Source organism: Stegostoma tigrinum, chromosome 27, assembly GCF_030684315.1.
Source record: "Stegostoma tigrinum isolate sSteTig4 chromosome 27, sSteTig4.hap1, whole genome shotgun sequence".
NCBI lineage: Eukaryota > Metazoa > Chordata > Chondrichthyes > Orectolobiformes > Stegostomatidae > Stegostoma > Stegostoma tigrinum.
Genome location: NC_081380.1, coordinates 11,594,390 through 11,621,094, shown reverse-complemented (window position 1 = coordinate 11,621,094; position 26,705 = coordinate 11,594,390). Strand labels below are relative to the sequence as shown.

General features: G+C 40.2%; 1 protein-coding gene across 2 annotated transcripts in view; it reads left to right on the top strand.

The window, feature by feature from the left end:
- Nucleotides 1–26,705, top strand: part of tmem132e (transmembrane protein 132E) — a 583,956-nt gene that overhangs the window by 298,966 nt on the left and 258,285 nt on the right. For both annotated transcript variants that reach the window (XM_048557374.2, XM_048557372.2), the window contains one exon: nucleotides 13,065–13,260. In XM_048557374.2, coding sequence (XP_048413331.2) covers nucleotides 13,065–13,260 — 196 coding nt within the window. The remainder of the gene's footprint in view (nucleotides 1–13,064; nucleotides 13,261–26,705) is intronic.

Genomic DNA, 26,705 nt, shown 5'->3' with positions numbered 1-26,705 from the left:
GAATCACTGACCCAAGAGCACCTCAAGACTGGTCAGGGATCAGCAAAAGTCAGGCGAGAAAATCAAAATGAGCTTGCCGCCACATCAATACCCTACCCACCCCTTCTCACAACCTCCCTCTACCCTAAGTGTATCAGAGCCTGACGTAACCACATTAGTCTGTACAGCCCACTTATGGACTCACCCTGAGAGTGGAAGAAATTCGTCCTTGTCTGCAAGGGACCGCCAATGAATGAATGAGAATCCTGAAATTGTCAACAGAAGGCGTCATTAGATTTCTGCTGTGAATCCTGGATCATTGGGATTTATTAAATCTCATCCAAAGGTTTTTTTTTTGCATTTTTAGACTCTCCATTGTCTAATATACCTATAGAGTCCATATGTGGCATGGATTGCCTTAACCCACTTTCTATGACTAAAATTAATCTAAGGTTCATTTCTTCCTTAATGGAAATTGATATAATGATTCATTTTAAACATCTGACACATTATCCATTCTTTACATTTTTACATTTGTCCTGATGAAAGAAAGACAAAAAGCTTTGGCAAACTATTGCTATTCAAGCTCTATAGTTTTCCATCCGAGGTCTTAATCAGCAGTAAATCAAAGACTGAAGTGTGAGAGGGAAACATTAAAGATTAGTGAAACTGAATTATCATTTAACAGACCATTACTAACAGTTCAGTTGAGATTTTAGGAATTCTTACTTGAGTCACATATGACAATATCAGCATAATGGAATGGTTTTCAATTCGCACCTCATTGCATAAACATTGATCAGATGGAAACAAAATACCAAATTATTTCTATAGCACAAGCCATGTTGCTGACCAGTTCTACACTCAAACAGTTAGGATGAATATTGCCCCCCTCTCACGTTGGCATTTCCAGCCTGGGAAAAAGAGTCCAACTAGCCATCCTATCCATGCCTCTCATAATTTCATATTCTTATGTCAGGTGGTCTCTTAGTTTCTAACTCTCTGGCAAAAATAAACCAAGCAGTGGTCGAGAACGCCCTTGACTGCTTCTCCCGCATTTCCCGCAACACATCCCTCACACCCCACCCCCGCCATAACCGCTCCAAGAGAAAACCCCTCATCCTCACATACCACCCCACCAACCTCCGGATACAATGCATCATCCTCCGACACTTCCGCCATCTACAATCCGACCCCACCACCCAAGACATTTTTCCATCCCCACCCTTGTCTGCTTTCTGGAGAGACCATTCTTTCCGCGACTCCCTTGTGCACTCCACATTCCCCTCCAACCCCACCACAGCCGGCACCTTCTCCTGCAACTGCAGGAAGTGCTGCACTTGCCCCCACACCCCCTCCATCACCCCCATCCCAGGCCCCAAGATGACTTTCCATACTAAGCAGATGTTCACCTGCACATCTGCCGATGAAGTCTACTGTATCCACTATACCCGGTGTGGTTACCTCTACATTGGGGAAACCAAGTGGAGGCTTGGGGACCGGTTTGCAGAACACCTCCACTCGGTTCGCAATAAACAACTGCACCTCCCAGTCACGAACTATTTTAACTCCCCCTCCCATTCCTTAGACGACATGTCCATCATGGGTCTCCTGTAGTGCCACAGTGATGCCACCCGAAGGTTGCAGGAACAGCAACTGATTTTCCACTTGGGAACCCTGCAGCCCAACGGTATCAATGTGGACTTCACAAGCTTCAAAATCTCCCCCTCCCTCACTGCATCCCAAAACCAGCCCAGCTCGTCCCCGCCTCCCTAACCTATTCCTCCTCCCATCTCAAGCCGCACTTCCATTTCCCACCTACTAACCTCATCCCGCCTCCTTGACCTGTCTGTCCTCCCCTGACTGACCTATCCCCTCCCCACCTATACTCTCCTCTTCACCTATCTTCTCCTCTATCCATCTTCGGGCCGCCTCCCCCTCTCTCCCTATTTATTTCAGAACCTGGTCCCCATCCCCCTCTCTGATGAAGGGTCTAGGCCCGAAACGTCAGTTTTTGTGCTCCTGAGATGCTGCTTGGCCTGCTGTGTCATTCAACTTCACACTTTGCTATGGTGGTATATTTAATTACTTTTTTTCTGATTTCTTTGGAAAAGGTTGACTGTCTGTTCCTGATTTGGGAGTCAGATCAAATAAGGGTGGAAAACATTAGCTTAAGCTGTATGATTATTGTCTTTTAAGGCTAGTGTGAAAATAAAACAGATTTTACTGGCATTTGTAACGCCAGCAGGTTGTCAAAAAACTGGCTGGAACTACAATATAAAATTCCTCTGGTTGTATGGCAAACAATCAAATGTTAAACATTTATTTCACAGAAGAAATGCATTCACTTCATCTTATTGCTATATTTCAGGGAAATACAAAATTAAATCAAATACCACTTTGGGATTTCAGACAGAAAACAGAAGCTAAGGAAAATCACTATCCTTTCAAATCCTTTCATCACAATTTCTTTTTGTTCCTTTTTAACTGAACCTGGTCATGGTTGTTGTAGAAAATCAGTTGGTGAACTGCAGCACTTGAGGAAATACTTACACATTTTAGTGTTTTTCTTACAGTTGTGTACATATATATCGGGGCGGCACGGTGGCTCAGTGGTTAGCACTGCAGCCTCACAGCACCAGGGACCCACCAGGGACCCAGGTTCGATTCTAGCCTCGGTAACTGCCTGTGCGGAGTTTCTGTGTCTGCGTGGGCTTCCTCCAGGTTTCCACCTTCTTAGCTGTCTGTGGCTTTTTTTTTGTGAGGTGGAGCTTTCCCTTCTCATGGGTACAAACTGCTTCAGAATAGCATTAAATGTTTCTTCAAACACCCTCCACTGTTTCTTGCTTGCCTTACAAATTAGCTCTTCTTCTAGTTTACTGCCTTCTCTGTTTCATCTCATTGAAGTCTGCCTTACTTAAATCCAAAACCCTAGTATCCGAACTTTGCTTGTCTGTTACAAATGCTACATGAAAATCAAACATGTTATGATCACTATTTAGCAAATACTCACAATTAACTAGGTGACTAACTAATAAGCCAGGATCACTGCTCATTATTGGATCCAACATTGCTTGTCTCCTTGTTTCATCTAAGACATATTGCTGTAGGAAACTTCCAAGACATGCTCTAGAAATTCACAACCGTTCTGGCAGGTGCTTGTGCAATCCTCCTAGTCTACATTAAAATTAAAATGCCCATTAATACTACTCTGCCTTTGCTACATAGTTGCCGAGTTTCAACATTTATGCAGTCTTGCACTTCTGAGTTACTACCAGGTAGGGTATATATGACACCCATTTTGACTTTAGTTTCTTTACTGTTCATCAGTTCCAACCATAAGGTCTCCACTGGGTGCTTTCCTTCATTACAACCTCCCTCATCAGAGATTCTGTTTCTCACCAGTCATACTATTTTCACCCCTTGTGCCATTTTCTTCAATCCCTCTGGTAGAACTTATAACCTGGTATGTTTAGGCCCAGTCCTAACTGTCCTGCAGCCATGCCTCTGTAATGGCTACTATATCATAGATTCCAATTTGAATCCCTGCCTGCAGCTTATTTTGTTATTCCTTTTACTCTGTGCCTTTGTATAAAGAACTCTAATTTGGCTGTACATTCAATCCCGTTCTTCAGCATCTTTTTGTTATTTATCCTTCCCACCTTACTCAATGCAATTTTTTTAGATAAAGTCTGCTTGTTCATCCTATTAACCTCTACCTGCTTCTCACGTCTTGACCTGTCACTGGTTTCCACCCACCTGCCATACTAGTTTAATACCTTTCAAGTGGCACTACAAAACCTCCCCACTCTAATATTGATTCTCCTCCAATCCGGTGCAGCCCTTTTATTGTACAGGTCCCACCTAGCCCTGCAAGAGATCACAATGATCCAGATATCCGAATCCCTCCCTCCTATGCCAGCCCCTTAGCCAAATATTCAACTGTATTATCTTCCTATTTTGGGCCTCATTAGCATGTAGCATGGAGAGTAATCCCAAGATTACAACTCTAGTGGTTGTGCTTTTTAACTTACAACATAACCCCCGAAATTCCTTTTGCAGAATTTCATCTCTCTTCCTGCTATGCCTCACGATAGGGGAAGTGCTTACTGTCACAAGTTGTAGCTTAATTTGTTTTTGAATGATTAGCTTGATTGAAATTGTTTTCTTTGTTCCAACTGTAGACTTTTGCTATTTTTTTTAAAATTGAACAGTCATAAGAATGAAATAATGGAATATCACTTCTATCTGTGAGGCCATCTGCAATGTGCCTTTATAAAACTGGCACTTAAAGATCAAACTAGATACATAACTGAATTGCTTTTAGAGAAAATAATATGCTACCATGATTATAGCTTGCGTGTCTATAAGTTACATACATACATGACTTCTGTTTGGTTGTATTTTTCAATAAACCACAGGATCTGTCACATGTTCCATTTAATCCAGAAATGAATTAATTTTAAGAAATATAAATTCTTTCTCCCCCCACTCCCCACTCAACAATCACCAATCATATGGATCATATCATTCTGTCACCGTGTTGTCAGGGGTCTAGAATCAGGAACTTTCTGAGACCGTCCTGACTTTTAAGTTTCGTTTAGGATCTGAACTTCAGACTAGGAAATAGCAGGATACTTTTCCCCTTTATACAGGAACTTAAAACAAAAAAGATAGTACCTAAAGATGATGTATTAATGCAAGGAACCTGTAACTGCAGAAGATGCAGTGAGACAAATGGACTTCAAGAGCAATTTTTTCTCTACGTGTTTCATTAAAATGCCATCTGATTGATAGCATGGACAGTGTCCTTGTAAATAACACTTTGTGTCTAGTGTCATTCTATTTTAATGCCCCAGCTACTTTAAACATCCGCTTGTGTGTTTCATCTTTAATATGATAATTGTACCTTTTCATTGTTAAAACATTCCCAAAGCTTTTCTTCATTGTTGACATGCCCATATGTTATGCTATCTTTGGACTAAAGATATGTTGTGTTATTGACTCATGAAGAATTAATGAAGAAGTACAATCTTCAAATGAAATATAGAGGAGATAGGTTTGAGATTTATCCATGGTCTTTGTGTTACAAAATCATTGATTAATGCTTTATAATGATATAGATTTAACAATTCAAACAGTACAACTATATTTCTGATGAGGTTTATCAGCCTGAATTCTGTGGGGAATTTTACGGTTGTGTAAAGCAGTGGTTTATTTGAAATTGGGAATGTGGGGGGAAGGAGCAATTAAATTGGGTAGCTAGGACACAACCTTTCCCACGCCTCTGTATGAGGGGGCAATAAAGTAACAGGCAGCTAATTAATAATCACTTAAGGATCTCATTCTGCCTCTGCTGTTTAATAATTGTGCCTGGGGTTACTGTCGGACAGGAAGTGGAGTTACCTGCTCTGTTGTATCTTTTGAAGACACTGCAGCCAAGCTACCAACTTAACCCCCTTTTGCCTGGCCCTTGACTTCTACTGCTGTTCCACACCCCCATGACTCTGGAATTTCTAAATCCTGTCTGCCTGCCAGGCATACGTTCAAGTCTAGACGACATTGCCTTCCTTCACTTCCTCCATAAAATCCATATCTGTTTTAATAGCTTATTGTCAATCTACTGTGCCAGTGGCATTGTTTTGATTACTCTTTCAGACAGCATAAAATGCAATCCAAAATACTTAATAAAACAATAAGCATTGATATCTATCATAATGATTGTGTGAGGCACACTTACCTAGGCACAATAAAGTGAAATGTGTCAAATTAACAGTTTGATGTCTGCCAGCACAAAAATCAAAGAACTATGAATGCTGGAAAACTGAAACAAAAACAGAAATTGCTTGCGAACTTCAGCGGGTCTGTCAGCATCTGTGGAGAGAGAACAGAGTTAATGTTTTGGGCCCAATGACCCTTCTTCAGAACTGATTTTAGGCAAGAAAAAAGTGGTATTAAACCTGAAGACCGAAATTGTGGGTGGGATAAAGGCTCCCCAATTGTGAGCAGTGAAGGTGGCAGTTAATGAACCTTTGGATGTGGATGCTAGTGGAATGGAAAATGACGACCAGGGGGACCCTATCAATGTTGTGGGAGGGAAGAGAACGGTGTGGGAAGAAGTGTGGGGAATGGCTGAGAGTCGTATCAAGCACAATAGTGTGGAATTCTCAGTTGACGAAAAAGCTGGACATTTTTGAGTGATTGGTGGAGATGGAGCTCAGAGGGAGTGAAGGACAGGCAGACAGACAAAGCGATAGATCATGGTAAACTAGGAGAAAGAAGAGTAGATAGTGTGGAAGACCAATTGAAGAGGGTGAACGATAGGTGGAGATGGAGCCCACAGCGAGAGAGAGAGAAAGGAGGGGAGGGAACAGTAGTTGCACAGGCAATGGGATAGATAAAGCTGACCCAGAGAAAGAGAAATGTTAAACAGCAAAGACTGCACTGTGGTTGAAGTGTAAGCAACCAGGTGCTCTTGTCATTTTTGTAGTCAGATTGTAGGTGTTCCTCAAAGCAGTCACCCAATCTGTGTTTCATCTCCCCAATTGTGAGCAGTGAATACAGTAGATTGAGTGAAATGCAGATAAATTCGCTGCTTCACCTGGAAAGTGTTTCTGGGGCCTTGGATAGTGAGAAGGGAGGAAGTAAATTTGCAAGTGTCGCACCTTCTGCAAATAAGTGGGAGGGTGCCATGGGGTATTGGGACTAGATGATGAGTAGATCAGGGGTGCCCTGGAGGGAACAGTCTCTGTGAAAGGCTGATAAGGGAAGGGAGGAGGGATAATGTGTCCCATGGTGACATTTCGTCGGAGGTGGCAGTTAATGAACCTTTGGATGGGGATGCTAGTGGAATGGAAAATGACGACCAGGGGGACCCTATCAATGTTGCGGGAGGGAAGAGAACAGTGTGGGAAGAAGTGTGGGGAATGGCTGAGAGTCCTATCAAGCACAATAGTGTGGAATTCTCAGTTGATGAAAAAGCTGGACATTTTTGAGGTGCCCCTGCAGAAGGTGACATCATCAGAACAGATGCAATGGAGGCAGAGAAACTGGGAGAATGGTGTCATTACAGGAAGTGGGGTGTGAGAATGTATAACCCATGTAAACTGTGGGATTTGGTGGGTTTGCACTGAATGTCAGTAGCCAGCCTATCCCCACAAAATGGAAGCAGATGTCAAAGAAGAGAAGAGAGGAGTCAGAGATGGACCAGGTGAAAGTATAAGCAGCATGGATATTGGAAGCAAATACTGGACAGATATTTTGCCACAATTTTGAATAAAAAGATTGAAAAGAGGAATGAGTGTTACAAGAACGAAAAGGTTTTATCTCTATAAATAAAATAGAAAGAAAATAAATACTAAGCAAACTAAGAGCCTCGGTCCAGATTGCATGTATGTGTGAATATTTGAAGACACTAGGGGGATGAAAATAAAGGCACACAAATCTATGATCTATCTAATGAAAGAAATATTGCTAGAAAAATTGCAAGCAACACATATAATTATTGTCTATGAAAAGAGAGATTGATCTAAGCCAGGATGATCAATTAGTTAGCTTAATGTAGGTGATAAGAATGATGCAGAATATTTTCTAAAAGATCTAAGAATAAAATAGTCGATACAAAAGGTATCAGCATAATATCAACATTTATTTCTCAAAATAATACTATATTTCACTTCTTAAGTGGTAAGAGAAAGTGTAGACATGGGCACCATGTCAATAAACAACACATGGATTTTCAAAAGGCCTTCAACAAGTTACCACAAAAAAGCCTCTCGACAAAGGCTGTGGCATGAGGTGAAACATTAGATAACAGAATGGACTACAAGATGATAAGAAAACAGAAAATAGTGGTCGGGATTTGTGATCAGAGATAATGGGAACTGCAGATGCTGGAGAATCTGAGATAACAAAGTGTGGAGCTGGATGAACACAGCAGGCCAAGCCGCATCTAAGATGCTGCTTGACCTGCTGTGTTCATCCAGCTCCACACTTTGTTATCTCAGTGGTCAGGAGTTGTAAAGGTTTTCTCAGACTAGGAAGAGTGGAAAGCAGTGTCCTACAGGGATACATGTTGGAACTACTTTTGTTCACCTTCACATAAATGATATTGGCTCAGAAATTGAAGGCATAATCTCAAAATTCTCAGATAAAACTAAATGGGAAGAAAACTGAAATGCTGATCCAAAACACAGACACAAACAGGTTTGCAGAATGGGTAGATGCATCGCTAATGAAATAAAGTGGTGTACGTTCGTTCATTTCATTAGAAAAATAGCAAGGCCGCTTATTCCTGGGAAAGTAAGAAATTAAATTGAGTCGATTTGAACAAAGAAATATGACAATAGAAATACATAAGTCTTGAGATACAAGTTGATTAGTGCAACAAAGACTAGGGATAAATTTCCAGAAGAATAGAATACAAAAGCAAGGAGGCAATGTATCATGACAACAGGTCAACAACATAAAGTACTGTGGACAGTTTAGCCTTCAATTCCCCATGAGGTTTTTCAAAGAAGACTGCTACAGAGAAAATAACTGCGAATGTAAACAACTTTTTGTGTGGGTCCAATGGGATATAATATCTGAAAAGGTCAACGAAACATCAAACAAACTGGACTGTGTTCTCTTGTGGTTCAGAAAGAACGAGGGTCAGATGACACAGCTCAATAGCAAGCCATCCTATGCATTATATAACAAACTGCATACGAGTTCTGAGGAAAGGTGGCGGACCCAAAACATTAACACTGATTATTTCTTCACAGATGCTGCCAGACCTGCTGAGCTTTTCCGGCTACTTCTGTTTTTGCTCCTTATTTACAGCATCCACAGTTCTTTCAATTTTTATGCAAATTTTGTGTACCCTTTGAAGAATACACAAGGGCATGAGTTAAAATGTCAATTTTAACTCTACTGGAGTGGATGAGTGGGACTGAATGCTCTCTTGTGCACCATTCTGAGTTCAGGAATTTCAAACTGTGAAGGTTGCAGTCAAAGACTATCCCCTAATCGCTGTTGCATTGCAGATAAAGGAACATACACTATCACTTGAGTGCTGCATACTAATTTAAATAAAAGGAATCGATCAAAGGAACTTCAATCAGATATAAAACTGAGTGTCTCAAAAATTGACTGTTCAACAACCGACATCAACACTGCAAGTAATCTCCACTGCAACAGCCACAATGTTCAACTGTTATGAGTGAATAACTAAGAGATTGACAGACTTTTACAGTACAGAAGGAGGCCATTTGACCCACTGTGAGTGTATTGGCTCCTGAAAGAGCTACTCAGCTAGTCCCACTCCCCAGCCCTATCTCTGTAGCCTTCTGACTTCATCACTTTCAGTTATATATTAAACTCTTCTGAAACTCCGTATGGAATTCACTTCCAACACTCTCCCAGGCAGTGCATTCCAATCCTAACTACTCCCTAATTAAAGAAGTTTCTCCTCATCTGGCTCCTCACTCTCTTGCTGACAATCTTGAGTCTGCGACCCCCTAACTACTGAGATACCAACTAATGGAAATAGAATATCCTTCTTTACCCTTAAAAAATTGCTCATAATTTTGAATACCTCAGTTAGATCACTTGTTAATCTTCTCTGCTTTTAACCTTTCACTGTATTTAAACTCCTTCATTCCTGATATCATTATAGTAAATCTGCTTTGCAATGTCTCCAGGGCTTTAATATAATTCCTTATATAAGGTGCCCAGAATGAACACAATACTTTAAATGTGGTCTGTCCAATAATTTGTAGATTTGCAGCACCACTTCCTTGCTTTTGTACTCTGTCTCTGCTTATAAAACCGAGGATTCTATAAGCCATCTTAACAACTGTTTCAACTTGTTCTGGCCACCTTCAGAGAATCATGAATGTGAGCCCCTGAGTTCCCTCAGCTCCTATACTCCCCCCATAGTTGTATAATTGAGCCTGTAATTTTTCTCTATGTTTCTTCTGCCAAAATATATTGCTTCTCATTTGCCTGCATTGAAATTAATTTGCCAGGTGTCTGTCTATTTGGTTAACTTGTCAACGTCCCTCTGAAATCACTCAGCAACATCCTCACAATATACTGTTCTTCCAAACTTAGTATCACCTGCAAATTTAGAGATTTTTTTCCCTCTACACCCAATTCCAAATACTCATACAAATCACAAGCATTAAGGATCCCATGATTCCTGGGGGCACTACTTTTAACACATCTTCATTCTGAGAAATGCCCAATATCCCTCTGTTTCTTATTTTTAGCCAATTCCTAATCCACGTTACCAAGCATTTCTAATTTTCTAACCAACTTGCCATGTGGCACCCTAGTAGGTGTTTTCTCACAGTTCAAATATACAACATTCACAGCACTATCGTCATCCAATACCTGTGACACCTCATCTAAGCATTCAATTAAATTAGTCAGACATAACCTGCCCTTGATAAAGCAACATTAACTATCTAGTATAACTTGTTTATCTCTAAGTGTATATTTCTCAATGTGTATCCCGTATTGTGGCCTCCGTCAGTTGTCCCACTATTGATGTGATGTCATGCTGACACAGCTGTAGTTTCCTGGGTTATCCTTTGTCCCTTTCTGAAACAACGGTGACATATTTGCAATCCTGTTGTCCCCCGTGACTAATCATGTGTTCAGAAAATCCTGGAAAATTTCTGTCAATGACTCGGCAATTTGCTCCCTTACCTCTTTCAGCAATCTAGGATGCATCCTGTTTGGGCCTGATGACTTCTCCAACTGGATTGCCGCCAGCCTTTTAGCATCTCTTCTTTAACCATCAATAAACTGTTGGGTTGCTCAACAGCCAATTTTTTCAACCAGGCCATTGTTACCATCTTCTAATGTGATAAAGACAGGAGCAAAATTTACATTTTGTACCTTTGCGATATGCCTTGTTTCAGTGAGCAGCTTACCCTGCATAGGTAAATAACCAAGGGATAGGTGAAATAAGAAGGCGAGCAATTCATCCCTCCTCACCTTATCCTGTCTGGAATTATAACAAATTAGGGAACTTCATCTTGAGTCCGGAAACAACAAACGCCATGTATTCAAATCCGATACTTAAAGCCACAACACACAGGAAGGCATTAATTTTCTGGACGACACAATGTTTAAATTGGCAGAAGACAACAGGCGTAAGTTACCAACAAAAGTTTTTGTTCAGAAATAATGCACACTCCTATGCACAAAATGTCATCTCTACAAACATGTTTTCCACAGCTAAATGATTGTATTTTTGGCGCTAATACAGTTACTGTAAGTGATTCACAGAATGTGAGACACTTTGAGACATAAAAACATGTAAATGCAAATACTTATGAAATTAACCTAATTAGTATTAAATTATTCAAATAACACTGTTTATCGTAATGGCTTGCACTACACTTGTTGAAGGGTTTAACATTTCTCCCTGTCATGCTTCTCAGTCCCTTTCTCCTCTTTGTACCACCTCCACCTCTTTTAATCTTCCTCACCATGTTTGCACTTTCCAGTCTACTGTCCAGGTCCTCACTCCCTTTTGCGGACCCTCTCCACTCTTAGCAGCTCCTCTTTACACTTTACAGACTCACCGCTCCACAACTCCAAGTCTTTGGTGTCCTTTCCTCTCACCAGACAGCCTAGGTTCCTGCTTTACCACTCTTGCTTTCTATTCCACACTATTTGGCCTCACTTGCTCTGCCCTCGGCAAGGTTTTACCTTCAGCCTAGTAACCTTGTTAAGTCACAATTCAGTTTGCCTCAATCATACTCCAAAGCAGGTCATTATAGATTCTAACCACTTGCTGGATAAACTAAGCTATATTTATTTTACTTTTTGTTCCTTTAGCAATTCACATAAAATCACTGTTGTGTTGTTGTCACCCTTCTGTTAATTGTGATAGCTTTCCTTAGCTTCTCTGTTCAGACTGCTCATGATTTGAATCATCCCTATTAAATGTCCTCTGTGCCTTGTCTTCTCTACGGAGAAGAAGTAACTCCACTTCTAAAATTTATCCATGGAATGGAAGTGCTGTGTTCCTGAAATCACTCTCAGAAATATTTTCTGTAGCCTCTCTAAAACCTTTTTATATTTCCTAATGTGTGAACTCAAGAATTAGATACGGCACTTCATTAATTAGTTCATATTAACCTTGGACTTTAAAATCTTATAGGAAGTTAAGGTAGTGTAAACTCTGTGGATGAAATTTTATCCCCATTTCTTCTGAACCATCTCACCTTCCATGGAAAGCAGGCACAGTGGGGGTGATGTAAATCTGGGTGACATGGCAATGTCTCCATGTCCAAGGCCTACCCCCTCTGCTAGTGCTTTACCAATGATGAGGGTTGCAAAGGCTGTGTGATGAACTTTGCAGCAGTGTAGATAGCTGAGGAGTAAAGGGATACCTACGACCTGGACAACATGCATCCAGTAGAGGTGCCTCCCCAAACTTGTCTCCCTAATTTAGTATCAGAGATAATGGGAACTGCAGATGCTGGAGATTCCAAGATAATAAAATGTGAGGCTGGATGAACACAGCAGGCCAAGCAGCATCTCAGGAGCACAAAAGCTGACGTTTCGGGCCTAGACCCTTCTGTTTCCCTTTTCCCTGGTCCTGACGAGAACCTCACTCACCTTCATGCCTGGTTCCTATGTGAGAGGGACTACTTACAATAGATGTAGACAATTATCTTTCCTCTGGCATCACTGGGTCTGGAGAGCTGCTGGCCACACAATTGTATGGCTGCTGCCAATGGCTTGATTTAGGGCAGAGATTACACCTTGAACCAATGAAATGCCCAACTGCTGTACAAAGTGGAGATAGGTTCACCTTTGACTTTTTGGAGAATAGTGGGGGTCTGGGCAATAATATCCATGTGAAATTTAAGCCTACAGATGGTGGTTCTGTAAAATAATTTGAGTACACAGCTGTTCAGTGGTTCTTGAGAGTGCACGAAGATTAGTGGCTTGCGTTCTAAGCACAGGTGGAAGGAAAATATGTAAATAAATTGAAGGATTCATACTTGTAAAACTGTTTTAAGCTGTCTAATTTTGGAATATGAAATTAAGTTGATTACATTCCCCTTCTTATTTCTTAGCAGTGAAAGTGTTCAGCCCAACGAAATCATTCAATTGAATTTCGAGATGGAAAATTTTACCAGCCAGTCAGTGACAAGACGTATTCAATGGCATGTTGACTACCGAGGGAAAAACCCTCCTCCAGATTTGGACAAAGTGGTAACAGAGTTGGCAGTGATCCAAAAAGACATCCGTGCTATTGTCCCACTCTCCATGGTAAGTTTTTGCACAATGTTGAAAATTTATTGGTCAATGTCCAGTAACATAATTTGAGTGTTCCTTATATTGGCGAAGTTTATTCTAAATTTTTGAGGATAATAGTTTATCTATGCATAATAAACAAAACAAAATACAGAATTTTAGCTACAGATATGAGCATAATGAGTATTATCATTGGTCTCCTGTTCTCTTTCCCATTCTGGTGTCAAGATTGTTACCGTGCATAGGTTTGAAGATATTAGGCTGGATTTTAAATCTGTGAATTAGGAGAAACACCACTTTAGGATGTTGATTCCAACATTGTGAACTACACTTCTAATTTTGCAGGTTTCTTGATTCCTCTCACTCTGTATTAACAGAAAGTAAAATAATGTCATGGGATTGTGGCTATCCCAACACTAGTAGTGTGAATGAATGTCTCCTATTAAAATTATATGGAGGCAGAAAACTAAATTACCACCGCTAACATTATCTGTGCAAACATTGCAATTCTTCAGCATGTTAACATTCAGCATAGTGAGTGGCTGAATTTTATTTTGAAGCTATGCAATTTGAATCACAAGCAAAACAGCTTACCAACCCCAAATGTTTAAGAAATGTTATGGGTGGAATATTGGCATTCTGCATGTCCCATCAGCATCTGTGATTTACCTATTTTGAAATATATATTTGATCATAGGTCATAATATAATGACAGAATTTAGTGTTAATTCTTCAATGATACAAGTATAAATTAACGAGACCAGAGTAAATGATAATGGAGTGATGGATGGACCGAGCAGAAACTCATTTACAACTAACTCATTAATTTGATTTTAGCAAATAGAGTTGGGTATGCAATAAGGAACATTATTCTGTTGTTTAAACGTATTGATTGATGTTTATGTATGCTCAACAATTAGATGATAAATAAAATAAATGTTGCTATTTGTCATTCCTATGAGTCAGGCAATTTTCAGTATACACATGTAACACCCTTGTTTTCAATGCTTCTAAACTGTCTTTTTGAACCTTCAAGGTATTGTATTTTCATACCACTGTTAATCATTCATACCTAAGCAGAGATAATTGGAACTGCATATTCTGGAGAATCTGAGATAACAAAGTGTGGAGCTGGATGAACACAGCAGGCCAAGCAGCATCTTAGGAGCACAAAAGCAGACATTTAGGGCCTAGACCCTTCATCAGAAAGCGGGAGGGGGAGAGGGTTCCGAAATAAATAGGGAGAAAGGGAAAGGCGGATCGAAGATGGATAGAGGAGAAGATAAGTGGAGAAGAGACAGACAAGTTGAAGAGACAGGGATGGAGCCAGTAGAGGTGAGTGTAAGTGGGGAGGTAGGGAGGGGATGGGTCAGTCTGGGGAGTACGGACAGGTAAGTGGGTGGGATGAGGTTAGTAGGTAGGAAATGGGGATGGGGCTTGAGGTGGGAGGAGAGGGATAAGTGAGAGGAAGAACAGGTTAGAGAGGCGGGGACGAGCTGGGCTGGTTTTGGGATGCAGTGGGGAAGGGGAGATTTTGAAGCTTGTGAAATCCACATTGATACCATTGGGCTGCAGGGTTCCCAAGCGGAATATGAGTTGCTGTTCCTGCAACCTTCGGGTGGCATTGCTGTGGCACTGCAGGAGGCCCTGGATGGACATGTTGTCTAAGTAATGGGAGGGGGAACTGAAATGATTCTCGACTGGGAGGTGAAGTTGTTTATAGCAAACCAAGCGTAGGTGTTCTGCAAAGCGGTTCCCAAGCCTCCACTTGGTTTCCCCAATGTAGAGGAGGACACAACGGGTACAGTGGATGCAGTATACCACATTAGCAGATGTGCAGGTGAACATCTGCTTGTTGTGGGAAGTCTTCTTGGGGCTTGGGATGGGGGTGAGGGAGGAGGTATGTGGGCAAGTGTAGCTCTTCCTGTGGTTGCAGGGGAAAGTGACAAGTGTGGTGTGGTTAGAGGGGAGTGTGGAGTGGACAAGGGAGTCATGGAGAGAGTGTCCCTCCGGAAATCAGACAAGGGTGGGGATGTTAAAATGTCTTTGGTGGAGGGGTTAGATTGCAGTTGGCATAAGTGTCGGAGGATGATGCGTTGTATCCGGAGGTTGGTGGGGTGGTATGTGATGACGAGGGGGATTCTCTACCTATGCACTATGTTTTTAGTTTGATTTTACAGTTCCATTGAGAATTCTTCAAATTCTTAAAAAGTCTTTTTGCATATGCTATCTACTGTTTATCTTCTCTTGTTTTTATAACCTCCTGCTGTGATTATATTCTCCAAATTTCTAGATCCTTTATTTCTTGAATATTCATTCAAAGAACACATAATGGGAATTATTTCTGTTTTATGCCTTCCAATGGCTTTGTGTTTAAATTTACTTTCAAGTCATATTCCAAATGGATGAACTTTACTTTCACAAGTATCTCTTGTAATCTTTATTTAGCAATTATTAATGAATCACTGGAATCATGTTATTTTCTTTTGGTCGTGAATCCAACTTTAATACTATCTGGGTTGTCCAAATTCAAAATGACTGTAAAGTGAAAAATAGGTAAATGTACCCTGATTAATGTTAAGTGATTCGCAGTGACCCTTTTTAACTCAGGCATGTTACGCAGTGAGATAAACAAGAGCCAAGGGAACGAAACATACCTTTACTGAACACCTTATGAAGGAGAAACAATATTCATCAGATTTTATTGTTGTACTTTAATTAAACTCTCTCAAACTCTTTACAAGAGACTTCAGTAAACAGTCTCAAATTTCTGAGAAAACCGTCTAAAATCTATACTAACAATCTACTTCTGACACACTCTTCAAAGGATTCGGCACATTCTATCCAAGGGATGACTGCTGTACTTGAACTATTTGTCTGAAAAGACAGGTAATACCCATTCAATAAGGCTTGGATATTCTATTCCTCAGTCTTTGAGGATTGCCTGATGTTTCAGGATCTGCAGTCATCAATTTGGGTTTCCCCTCTTGACTAGGGCTTGATCTGGTCTTTGGGCCATCTCACCAAGGTGGTTTTTTAGGCCTGGTCAGTCTGATGATGTTCCCCATGAGGTGCGCAGCTGGACATTGGGCAACCTGAAGCATCGGCTCCCTCTGCTTTTGTAACTTCTTCAAAGATTCTGTGCTGTATGTCCAAAACTCCAATACTAGTTTTGGGCTGAGGCAGGAAAATCCAATGAGGCAATGATTTTCCATTTGGAGGCCACAAAACATGGTTTTACAACTCTAAATACCAAGTGCTGTCCTTGTCACACTGTGCTTCTGGCCACCATGTCTGTGTGACATCCTTCTAATAGAGCAGGTTCACTGGAGGTGTACACAATGGTTCTTTCTGAAACCATGTTGCCATTCACACCTGGCCTGGCAGTTTCAGGCCTGTCTGGTTTCAATAGGAAGTTGATTGTCCGAAGCCTGGCTGCTTGAAAACACTGTGGCAACTCTGCAGTTTGCAAATTGCAGAAGACAGCAAGTTTTAAACTTGGCTTTCACATGTCAAGATATTAATACATGCTCATGAAAATATGTTATTTCTGGAACAAAGATTGCAAGAATTACAGCTGCTGGCATCAGAGACAACACAATATGGAGCTGGAGGAACACAGCAGGCCAGGTAGCATCAGCAGAGCAAGAAAGTTGATGTTTTGGGTAGGCACCCTTCTTTAGAAATTGGGAGTGGGGAAGAGAGCCGAGAATTAAATAGAGAGGAGGGGTGGGAATGGGAAAGGTACATGAGATGATGATAGGTGAGTTCAGGTAGGGCGTGGTGGGAATTGGTTGGGGTGACATGTCCATCCTGGGCTTCCTCCAGTGTCACAATGCCGCCACCCGCAAACTGGAGGAGCAACACCTCATGTTCCACCTTAGGAGCCTACAGCCCGATGGCCTAAACATAGAGTTCACCGGTTTTAATATCGCCCCACTCCCGGCCTCATCCCATGTCCATGCTCAGTGGCCTGAATGGTCTATTCTTTACCCTTGTTTTCCATTTTTATGTTTTCTATATTCATAATAATGCATAATCAGCTCCGCTAGGACAAGGGGATTGGCCCTGAAGTTTAAAAGAATTGTGTCAGAAGGTATTCAAACAAAGCCACATTATATAGACTTGGACCCCACATGGATGGATAGTAATGGTGGTGAAATCTGTCACACCTAGAGATTATACAGAGTTTTGTTCATTTCAAGTCAAATCAATATCCTTGCATTGGAAGCAATTCAGAGAAAGTTCAAAATGCTACTGGGATCGCTGGATACAAAGCCCAGAGTGCTGAAGTGTTTAGGCCCAAAACGTCAGTTTTCCTGCTCCTATGATGCTGCTTGACCTGCTGTGTTCATCCAACTCTACAACTTGTTACCTCGGATTCTCCAGCATCTGCAGTTCCAACTATCTCAGAGAAAGTTCACTAGGCTGATTCCTGCAATGAAAGAATTTGCTTATTGAAGACATGTTAAGCAGATTGGGCCTACAGTCTGCATTTGGAAAAAAATGAGATAGTCGTATTGAAACACATAAGAATCTGACATAAGAAAATGGGAATTTGACGGCATAAATCGTTGACAAAATGTAGAATGTGGGAAAATGTAGAATTTGACCTTCTATTTAAGATGGAGATGAGGATGATTTTGTTCTTTCAGTCGGTCATTAATACTTAGAATTGTTCCTCCTGGTCGACAGTGGTGGCTGGGTAATTGAATATGTTCACGGTTGAAGTCGACAGACTTCCCTGACACAACCTGCCCATCTTCTCTCCCACCTTTCCTCCCCACCCATCCCACTGACCAATCCACACCACTCCCTACCTGCACTCACCTATCACCATCCCACCTACTTTCCCCAGTCCCACCCCTCCTCTCTATTTATTTCCCAGCTCTCTTCCCCTCCCCATTTCTGAAGATGGGTCCTGACCCAAAATGTCAACTTCCTTGCTTCTCTGTTGCTGCCTGGCCTGCTGTGTTCCTCCAGCTCCATAGCATGTTGTCTCTTATTTCTGTAACAATTTACCTGATGGGTTACCTGACCACACAATCATGTCATACAAAAATTAGGTGATAAGTAATTCAGTCTTATTTCAGAATTCTTTTAAGTTTTATCTGTCATGTTAACACAGTACTAACTTTTATTGCTACATAATTTACATATTTCATTACTAATATGCAAGGATATTGGCATGAATGTTATTTTACTGACTATCCACATGACTGTTCTCTGAAACAAATCAAAATTAAATTAAATTCCATGAATACTGTTGTACATGAATACATGAATAGTTGAAAGTACATGAAATATGGATTTATACACATCAATATACATCAGTACCTTGATTTTTAGTTCTGATGAAAAGATTGTGATTAGCGAATGTGTGTCTTTTTCAGTCAACAGGCACAGGTTCCTGGTGCTTTTCCTTGCTCTTCCCTGCTCAGGAGCAGAATATGCAGAACACTGAAAGTGCCTGAATTTGGTGTGAATGAGTTGGTAGCATGAGTCAGCCGCAACTCCAGTCCAGCTGCTTCTTTCTCCAATTTACCACCCACCATGGTAGCACCTTCCATGGGGAATAGAAACTAGAATGCAGCGGGAAATGGAGCAAAATAGAAGCAAAGGCAAGCTAATTTGTCATGTCCTAATTTCCATCCATTTGTCAGTTACTCATTCCTAATATATTGGCCCCAATATTGATAGAGATGGTTTGGATATATTTGAGAAAACAGAAGTTTGGACAGGAATGCCTGAAGTCTAGGGGTGTTGATGGTGGTGTTGAGCCTTTGGTGGGTAATCCAAGTTATAAAGCATTTCTTCTCCACCAGTCCTACCAACTGTGCTGAAAAAAATCTCCTCCTTCTGCAGTTATCCTCGCCTCCATTGACTGCCTGATTTTCTAAGACCTGAGAAACATAGCCAGACAGTGAAACATGAAGTGCAAGTTAAATGTGTGCCTTGTAATAATACTCAATTTATCACCTCATCTCCCTGGAGCTGATTGACTGTCTACTCCATATTTTGTCTGCATTAAACTCCAAACTGTTAGAGTTGGGATTCAATTTCATCGAATCATAAAATCCCTACAGTGTGCAGGCAGACCATTCAGCCCATCGAGTCCACACCGATCCTTTGAAGACCATCCCTCCTGGATCCATCCCCTACTCTAAACTTATGACCCTGCATTTTCCATGGCCAATCCACCTAATCTGCACAAGTTTAGACTGTGGGAGGAAACCGAAGCACCCAGAAGGTACCCAAGCAGTCAGGGGGAGAATGTGCAAACTACAGGTAGTCACTAGAGGGTGGAATTAATTTTCTTATCCACATCTAACTATTCTCTTTTTGACAGTTACAATTCACTCAATTTCTTTTACAATTCTGTGTCTTCTCTACAAATGTCTCTATGGTGTTACTACTTTTGTTCACCACCTGTTATGTGGTTATTTTCAAATCTAGGAAATGATTTCAGACATGCCACTAGGCTAATGGAACAATATACGTGCAGATTATTATGCCACTAATGTTGATCTAATTGTTATGGACCAGACTAAATCCCCTCAAAGTATTCATAAGATAACTTAGACCCTAACATTTTCTTATTTTAATGGTAAATGTAAGGTGTCTTATTCCAGATGCAATTCGATTGGTCAAACTGCTGGATTTTAAGCAAAACACATTTTATTCATCCACAATAGTTAAAATACAACAAAAAAAGAAGAAATTGGAATAACTTAACTCTACTGAAAAACTTAACAGGGTAATAGATACAGTAACTATTACTAATCAACTTGTTCTAATACAGTAACTTCCCATAAACACACCCTTGGCATAAGACAAGTTCAGAAAACAGCACGGTGGCTCAGTGGTTAGCCCTGCAGCCTCACAGCACCAGGGACCCAGGTTCAATTCCAGCCTCGGGCATCTATCTGTGTGGAGTTTCACATTCTCCCCATGTCTGCGTGGGTTTCCTCCGGGTGTTCCGGTTTCCTCCCACAGTCCAAAGATGTGCAGGCTATGTGGATTGGCCATGCTAAATTGCTTGTAGTGTTCAGCAGTGTGTGGGTTATAGGGGTATGTGTCTGGGTCTGGGTGGGATATTTCAAGGGGCGTTGTGGGCTTGTTGGGCCGAAGGGCCTGTTTCCACACTGTAGGGAATCTAATCTAAAACAGATTGTCTCACATGCAACTGCAGTAGCCCAAGAGAATTAACATCAACAAAATTCTGAGAGAAAGTAGCAGGTGAGGGAGATTTACTACAGCTTCCAATGCTGCTAAGATCCCAGCAACACCTGCTGAAATGTAGCTAAAAATCCTGGAGTTTGAACACATACGTTCAGGCTGCTTCTATTGTTCCAACTTTTAAGACAAAATACACCCAAGGCTTCACAAGTTTTTGATTTTCTCTTCACCAGTCCCCAGTCTCTATCTCAAAGAAACAGGACAAAACGTACCTCTTAAAGCCACAGTATTGTGACATAAACCCCACAATAAAAGATTGGATAGCTTGTAAAGCTCACGAGATCTCCTCTTGGACAAACTGTACTTGCAAGTACAACAATTCTAAAGATACTGTGTAATCAAATAAACAAGCTAAGCACAATGAAAAAATGTGGTGGTATTGTTACTAAAGTGAACACCTTTATGTTTCTGTATTCTTGAGATCTAGTATGCAATTCCACTGCAGAAGAGAAAATGCAGCAATATGATGTTTGAGGAGTGTGTTGTCAGTAGTAGCTTCTCAGCTGGAGAGTTGCATATAATTTTCAGTGCCACACTTTAGGAAGATGGGCTAAATTTTACGAAAATCCAACTAAGTGTCAATTTCAGGGAATATTGTGCTATATTTCCCTCTGATGTTCTGGTGACTTCAGGGACCTGTGAATAATTATCCCAAGGTTTCTCTTTTCCTCTGAGTTACCCAGTGTCCTGCTATTCTTTAAATAATCTCTCATGTTATTTCTTCTTCCAAAGTGCATCACCTTACACTTGAGGGTGGAAAGGAAAGAACAGCTTCTAAGGGCATCAAGGTGGCATAGGTGACATTTTGTCACACAACAGAAGCTGAAATTCTTAAATATTACTGTTTAACATCAGCACCTGTCTGATCAATATTCATTGTAATTACACCTGTATGAACAAAGCAAGACAAACAGCCATGCTTCATGTTATATGATGTTAGAACCCTAAGGGAGTGCTATTCTTTCACTAATGCTCAGTGCAGCATGACACCTTGTCACTGTGGCAGCATCACATATTGGAAAGCCTTCAAAATGTTTTAAACCATTAATTTTTATTAAACAACAAAAAAATGAAGAAAGGAATGCTTCATTTGCTTCTAGGAACAAACAGGAGCTCTTTACCTTTTGAGCAACAGATTTATAGTCAATGAGTAATCCTTTTGCACACCTCAGATCTTTTGGAACAGGATGTCAACTAAGCCCGTCTAGCTTGTTACGCCTTACATTTCAACACTGCATCATGCTTAATGTGATCTTCCTACTGGACAATGTCCTCATCTTCCTTCTTGGATGTCTGTTGCCTTTCTCTTGGCTCTTCACACCCATCACATCCCTACTTTTCTTGTTCAGTTTTGCAGGGATGAACTACTGCAAGACTCCTCCACAGCGATCCAAGCAATGGATCTTCATTTCATTTCTATGAAGGCCCTGGTGGAAGAATGGTCTGTATTGCATCCACACTTGGCCTCAGTCAGGGGTTGTGTAACAGGGTTATCAGCCACCAGCCAGTGCAAACACAATTTGCCAAATGGCCTGTATCTGCACCGTAGTGAGAAATAACCTTTTATTTTGTGGAAAGTCAGTAACAGTGGCTGCCTTTTGATCTTCTGAAAAAAAAGACTCATGTCCTGTTTCGAAACTGTTTGTTGATCTTGGTAGTACACCAGATTTACCCTAAATGTTATTTTGTAAATATTTTGCTGGAATGCTTTTAGATGTACAAATTTGCCATTAGCTCAAGTTCAAATAGAAATAGAATCATTAAATCCAATGGCACTGTAGTCAACCAATTTGCTTTCTAGGACTCTTAGGTCTTTGAACAATTTAATTAATTTCACTCCTCTGTTTCCTCCCCATAGCCCCACAAGTATTTCCTTTCCAAATATGCAAACTACTCCCTTTTAAATGTCGTAATTGAATCTACTGCAAACATCTTTTGGGTAGAATCTAGTGCTCTTCCTCACGGCGGGCTTAAAGTTGGAGAAGCATTTAGTGAGGCAGGAGGGTGTTGAAAGAGGACCTTACCACCTTCCTGATAAAAAGCCCTGATTGAGTTCATACAGAATGGTCAGTGGACAGCCTTCTCATCCTGCCACCAACTGAGTCCCTTAAATGGGCTGCTAATCCGACAGTGGGCATGGTCTTTATTGTAGTTTATAGAGGGTGGTGATGGAGGGTTGTTTTTCAACAGGAGACCTGTAACCAGTGCTATTCCACAGGGATCAGTAAGTACTGGGTCCACTTTTGTTTGTTATTTACGTAAATTATTTGGATTAGAATACGAGCAGCATGGTTAGTAAGTTTGCAGATAACATCAAAATTGGTGATATAGTGGACAGTAAAAAAGGTTATCCAAGATTACGGAGATCTTGATCAATTAGGTCAATGGGCCGAGAGTGGCAGATGAGCTTAATTTGGATAAATGTGAGATATTGCATTTTGATAATACAAACAAGGACAGAACTTAAACAATTGATAGTTGGGCATGGGGTAGAGTTGAAGGACAGGGAGACCTAGGGGTTCAGGTACATAATTTTTTATAATTTGCATCACAGATAGATAGGGTCGTCAAGAAGAGTTAAGCATGCTTGCCTTCATTGTTCGAACCTTATAGTATAGAAATATAGAGTATAGAAATTGGGGTGTCATGCTGAGGTTGTACAGGACGTTGGTGAGGCCTCTTTTGGAGTACTGTGTGCAGTTCTGGTCACCCTGTTATAGGAAAGATGTTATTAAACTGGAGAGAGTTCAGAAAAGATTTACCAGGATGTTGCTGGGAATAGAGGGTTTGAGATATAAAAATAGACTGGAAAGACCGGGACTATTTTCACTGGAGCGTACGTGGTTGAGGGGTAACCTTATTGACATTTATAAAATCATGAGGGGCATAGATAAGGTGAATGAGAAGCATTTTCCCTAGGGTGAGGGAGTTCAAAACCAAGGGCACATTTTAAGGTGAGATCAGAGAGATTTAATAAGAACATGAAGGGCAACTTTTTAACAGAGAGATTGGTTCATGTGTGGAATGAACTGTCAAAGAAAGTGATGGGTGCAGGTACAGTTACAACATTTAAAAGTCATTTGGATAAGTTCATAAATAGAAAAGGTTTCGAGTGGTATGGGTCAAGTGCAGGCAGGTGGGAGCAGTTTAGTCTGGGTAGTTGTCGGCATGGACTGATTGGACCGAAGGATCTGTTTCTGTGCTCTATTACTCTGTGACAAACAAATCAATGCATGTTGCACGTGAAATCCTTGAAGGTCCCTCATTCAAAGGCACTTAGTGAATGTACCATCCGTGTAACAAATGTTTTATAGTATACAGCTTACGTTTTACCACAGCTTCAAACACAATTTCTGCTCTTAGATTTAATTGTAATTTAATTTTCTTTTTCACAGAATGGAGGTGCTAACATTTTATCCAAGATTTCTACAATTGGTTTGATGTGTTAATGTATATAAAATCACTAGCTACTAATTTACAGACATCTTTTTGTGCTAACAAACCTTTTAAAACTTTTTGCCAAAATCAGTAATCAGTATTGATCGCTGACTGCACCTTTTTGTATTACTGATTAGGAGCTATAATTTATTCATGTAACAGCATTATCCTTCTCGCAATAAAGAAATTACTTGTGAATTTTCCATTTTTAGTGACTATCTTACATTGGTGACCTCCAGTTTTTACCTTCCCCACAAATGTAAACGTTCCCTCTGTGTGTGAATGCTTTTGGGAGAGAGATTAACAATGTTAAAAACCTGTATTTGGAGAGTTCTCAGTATTACCATTATGAGAGAAATCATGCAGTCTGCTCATTCTTTCTTGAATGCATCATCTGTCATTTTCTATGCAACCCTTGTAAATCTTTTTCTACACTTTATATTGTCTATGTACTAAATGTTATTGTCTGGTAACTAGAATTGTAGACCATCTCCAAGCTTGGTCCAACCACAGTCTGATGTAAGTTAAGCTTTAACATACTCACTTCTAGTTTCAGTCTTTTACAAATAAGCCCTAGTGCACGATTTGCTTCCTTTTAAATGACAATGTTAGTTCTTCACTACTAACATTGATTTATACATTTAAACCGAGAAAACGAGAAAATAGAAACAGAGGTAAACCACTTGGTCCTTTACACCTGCACCATTATTCAATATGATCATGGCGATCGTCCAACTCAATACCTCTTTGTACTTTGTGCTCTTTGACCACTTTGCTCCTCCGACATATTTAGATGCTTATCTTCTCAGCACTACACCCTGGTTTATTTTTCTTATCAAAATGTAACACCATTATAATGTAATAATATTTATTCATATTGAAAATAATTTGTTAATTGTATGCCCATTCACAAAATTCTAATTTCATCCTGTAATTTGTGGCAGTTCTCCTCAGCAACCCTCCCGGCCTGATTTCATCTACAAATTTAGAAGTCATGATTTCATTGCAAAATATAAATCATTAATATAAATGTTAAACATCAGTGGGCCCAGCACTGATCACTTCTTTGTGTCTCAAAAACAGTCAGTTATCCATTCTGCTATTTGTCCCCTGCTATACATTCTCTGACCTTATTCATCAGTCCCTAACAAGATATTTTTAGAATGAAATTAAATTACATCTCCTGCAGTATTCTTATTTCTCTCTGTTACCTCTTGAAAAGATTTATTGAGGTTGACCAAGCAAGGCTGTCTCTTTTCAGTACATTTTCCCATTGCACTTGAACTCAAGGCAGAAAAATTTGAAGGTAAGCTGATAATTCTAGACAGTCATAGTAAATATGTATAGTTTCTTCAAAGGCTTCTACAGTGAATAAGCTACTAAGCTTCTGCTTTTAGAGAAATAATTTTACTCAAAGGAAATTGAGCATTTGCAACAAATGGTTTACTTATTTTCTGAAACTCTTTTCAGCTGTTTTATGATAAATGATTTTATCAGTGCCATTACAACACTGGAAATGAGGCAAGAATTCTTCCAAGGATGATGTCATGTTGCTGACCTCACTGTAAATTGCCAAGCTAGGTAACTTAAATATAGAAAGATTTGTAAATGCAACAGTACAAAACACTTGTTAGACTTCAGCTGGTTCATAATGAATAATTCTGGGTACTACTATCAGAAATATATGTATGCAGTGGACAGAGTGCAGAATTAATTCACAAGAATAGTTCCAGGGATGAGAAATTCTGTTTTGAGAACAGACTGAAGTAATTGGGGCTGTTCTCCTCAGGCAGAATAAGAGGAGATTTGATGCAAGGTTTCAAAACCATGAACAGGCTTGATTGAGTAAGTAGGAAGATATTAAAAGATATTAAAAGATCAAGAACCAGAAGGCACATTTTAAAATGATGGACAAAAGGTGCAAATCCGCAAGAAAAGTACTCTTCCACACTTAACAGTTTAGGTATGGCATGTACTGCGTCTGGTGTAGACAGTTTCAGTTAAGGCATTCAAGAAGGTAGTGGATGATTATTTGGATTGAAATAATGTGAAAAATGTAGGAAATTAGCAGTAGGTAATGATACTCATTTGAAAGGCCAGTGCAAACATGAGGAGCCAAATGACAGCCTCCTGCCCTGTAATACTTCTGTAATTCTGTGGACAACTCAGTTATTCTGACATTTGGGGCATTCACAGACAGCATGTAGCAAGATGTAAGGCAACTAAGATACATTCGGCATTGTTTTCAGTCCAGAAAGGCAGCAGAGAAACATTTTGGGAGAGGAAATGGTTGCAGTTGAGCAAGGAGCTAAGCCAGGTCAAGGAGAAAAGCAACAAATGAGAGTTTGCAGTCAATGTTCTCCAAACTGGAAAATTGAGAAGAAAGAACAATTGTTCAGAGTTGGATATGGAACATGAAACTTAGTAAGCGTGGAATATGCACCTTGCCACAGCAGTATTTGTTAATGATGGCCTTTTTGGCTATCTGCTTGCCCTAGCACTCATGTGTAACATATGAAAAAAATTGATGATATCATAGAATATCCAAGGAAACTTAGTAGTATCCCATGACCATTCTGTGAAGTTGTTTCAATATATGTGACTCGTTATTATTCATTACTCTAAATGTGTTCTCAGGCTGACCAACTCTTGTCTAATGAGATACTAAAAGTTGCATAGCTCCTCATATTGAATTATTGACAAGGATTTCCTTACTCCAGAGAAATGGCCTGTTTTAATTGAAGAAGTTGAGAAGTAATTCAGAGGACAGACCATAATCAATC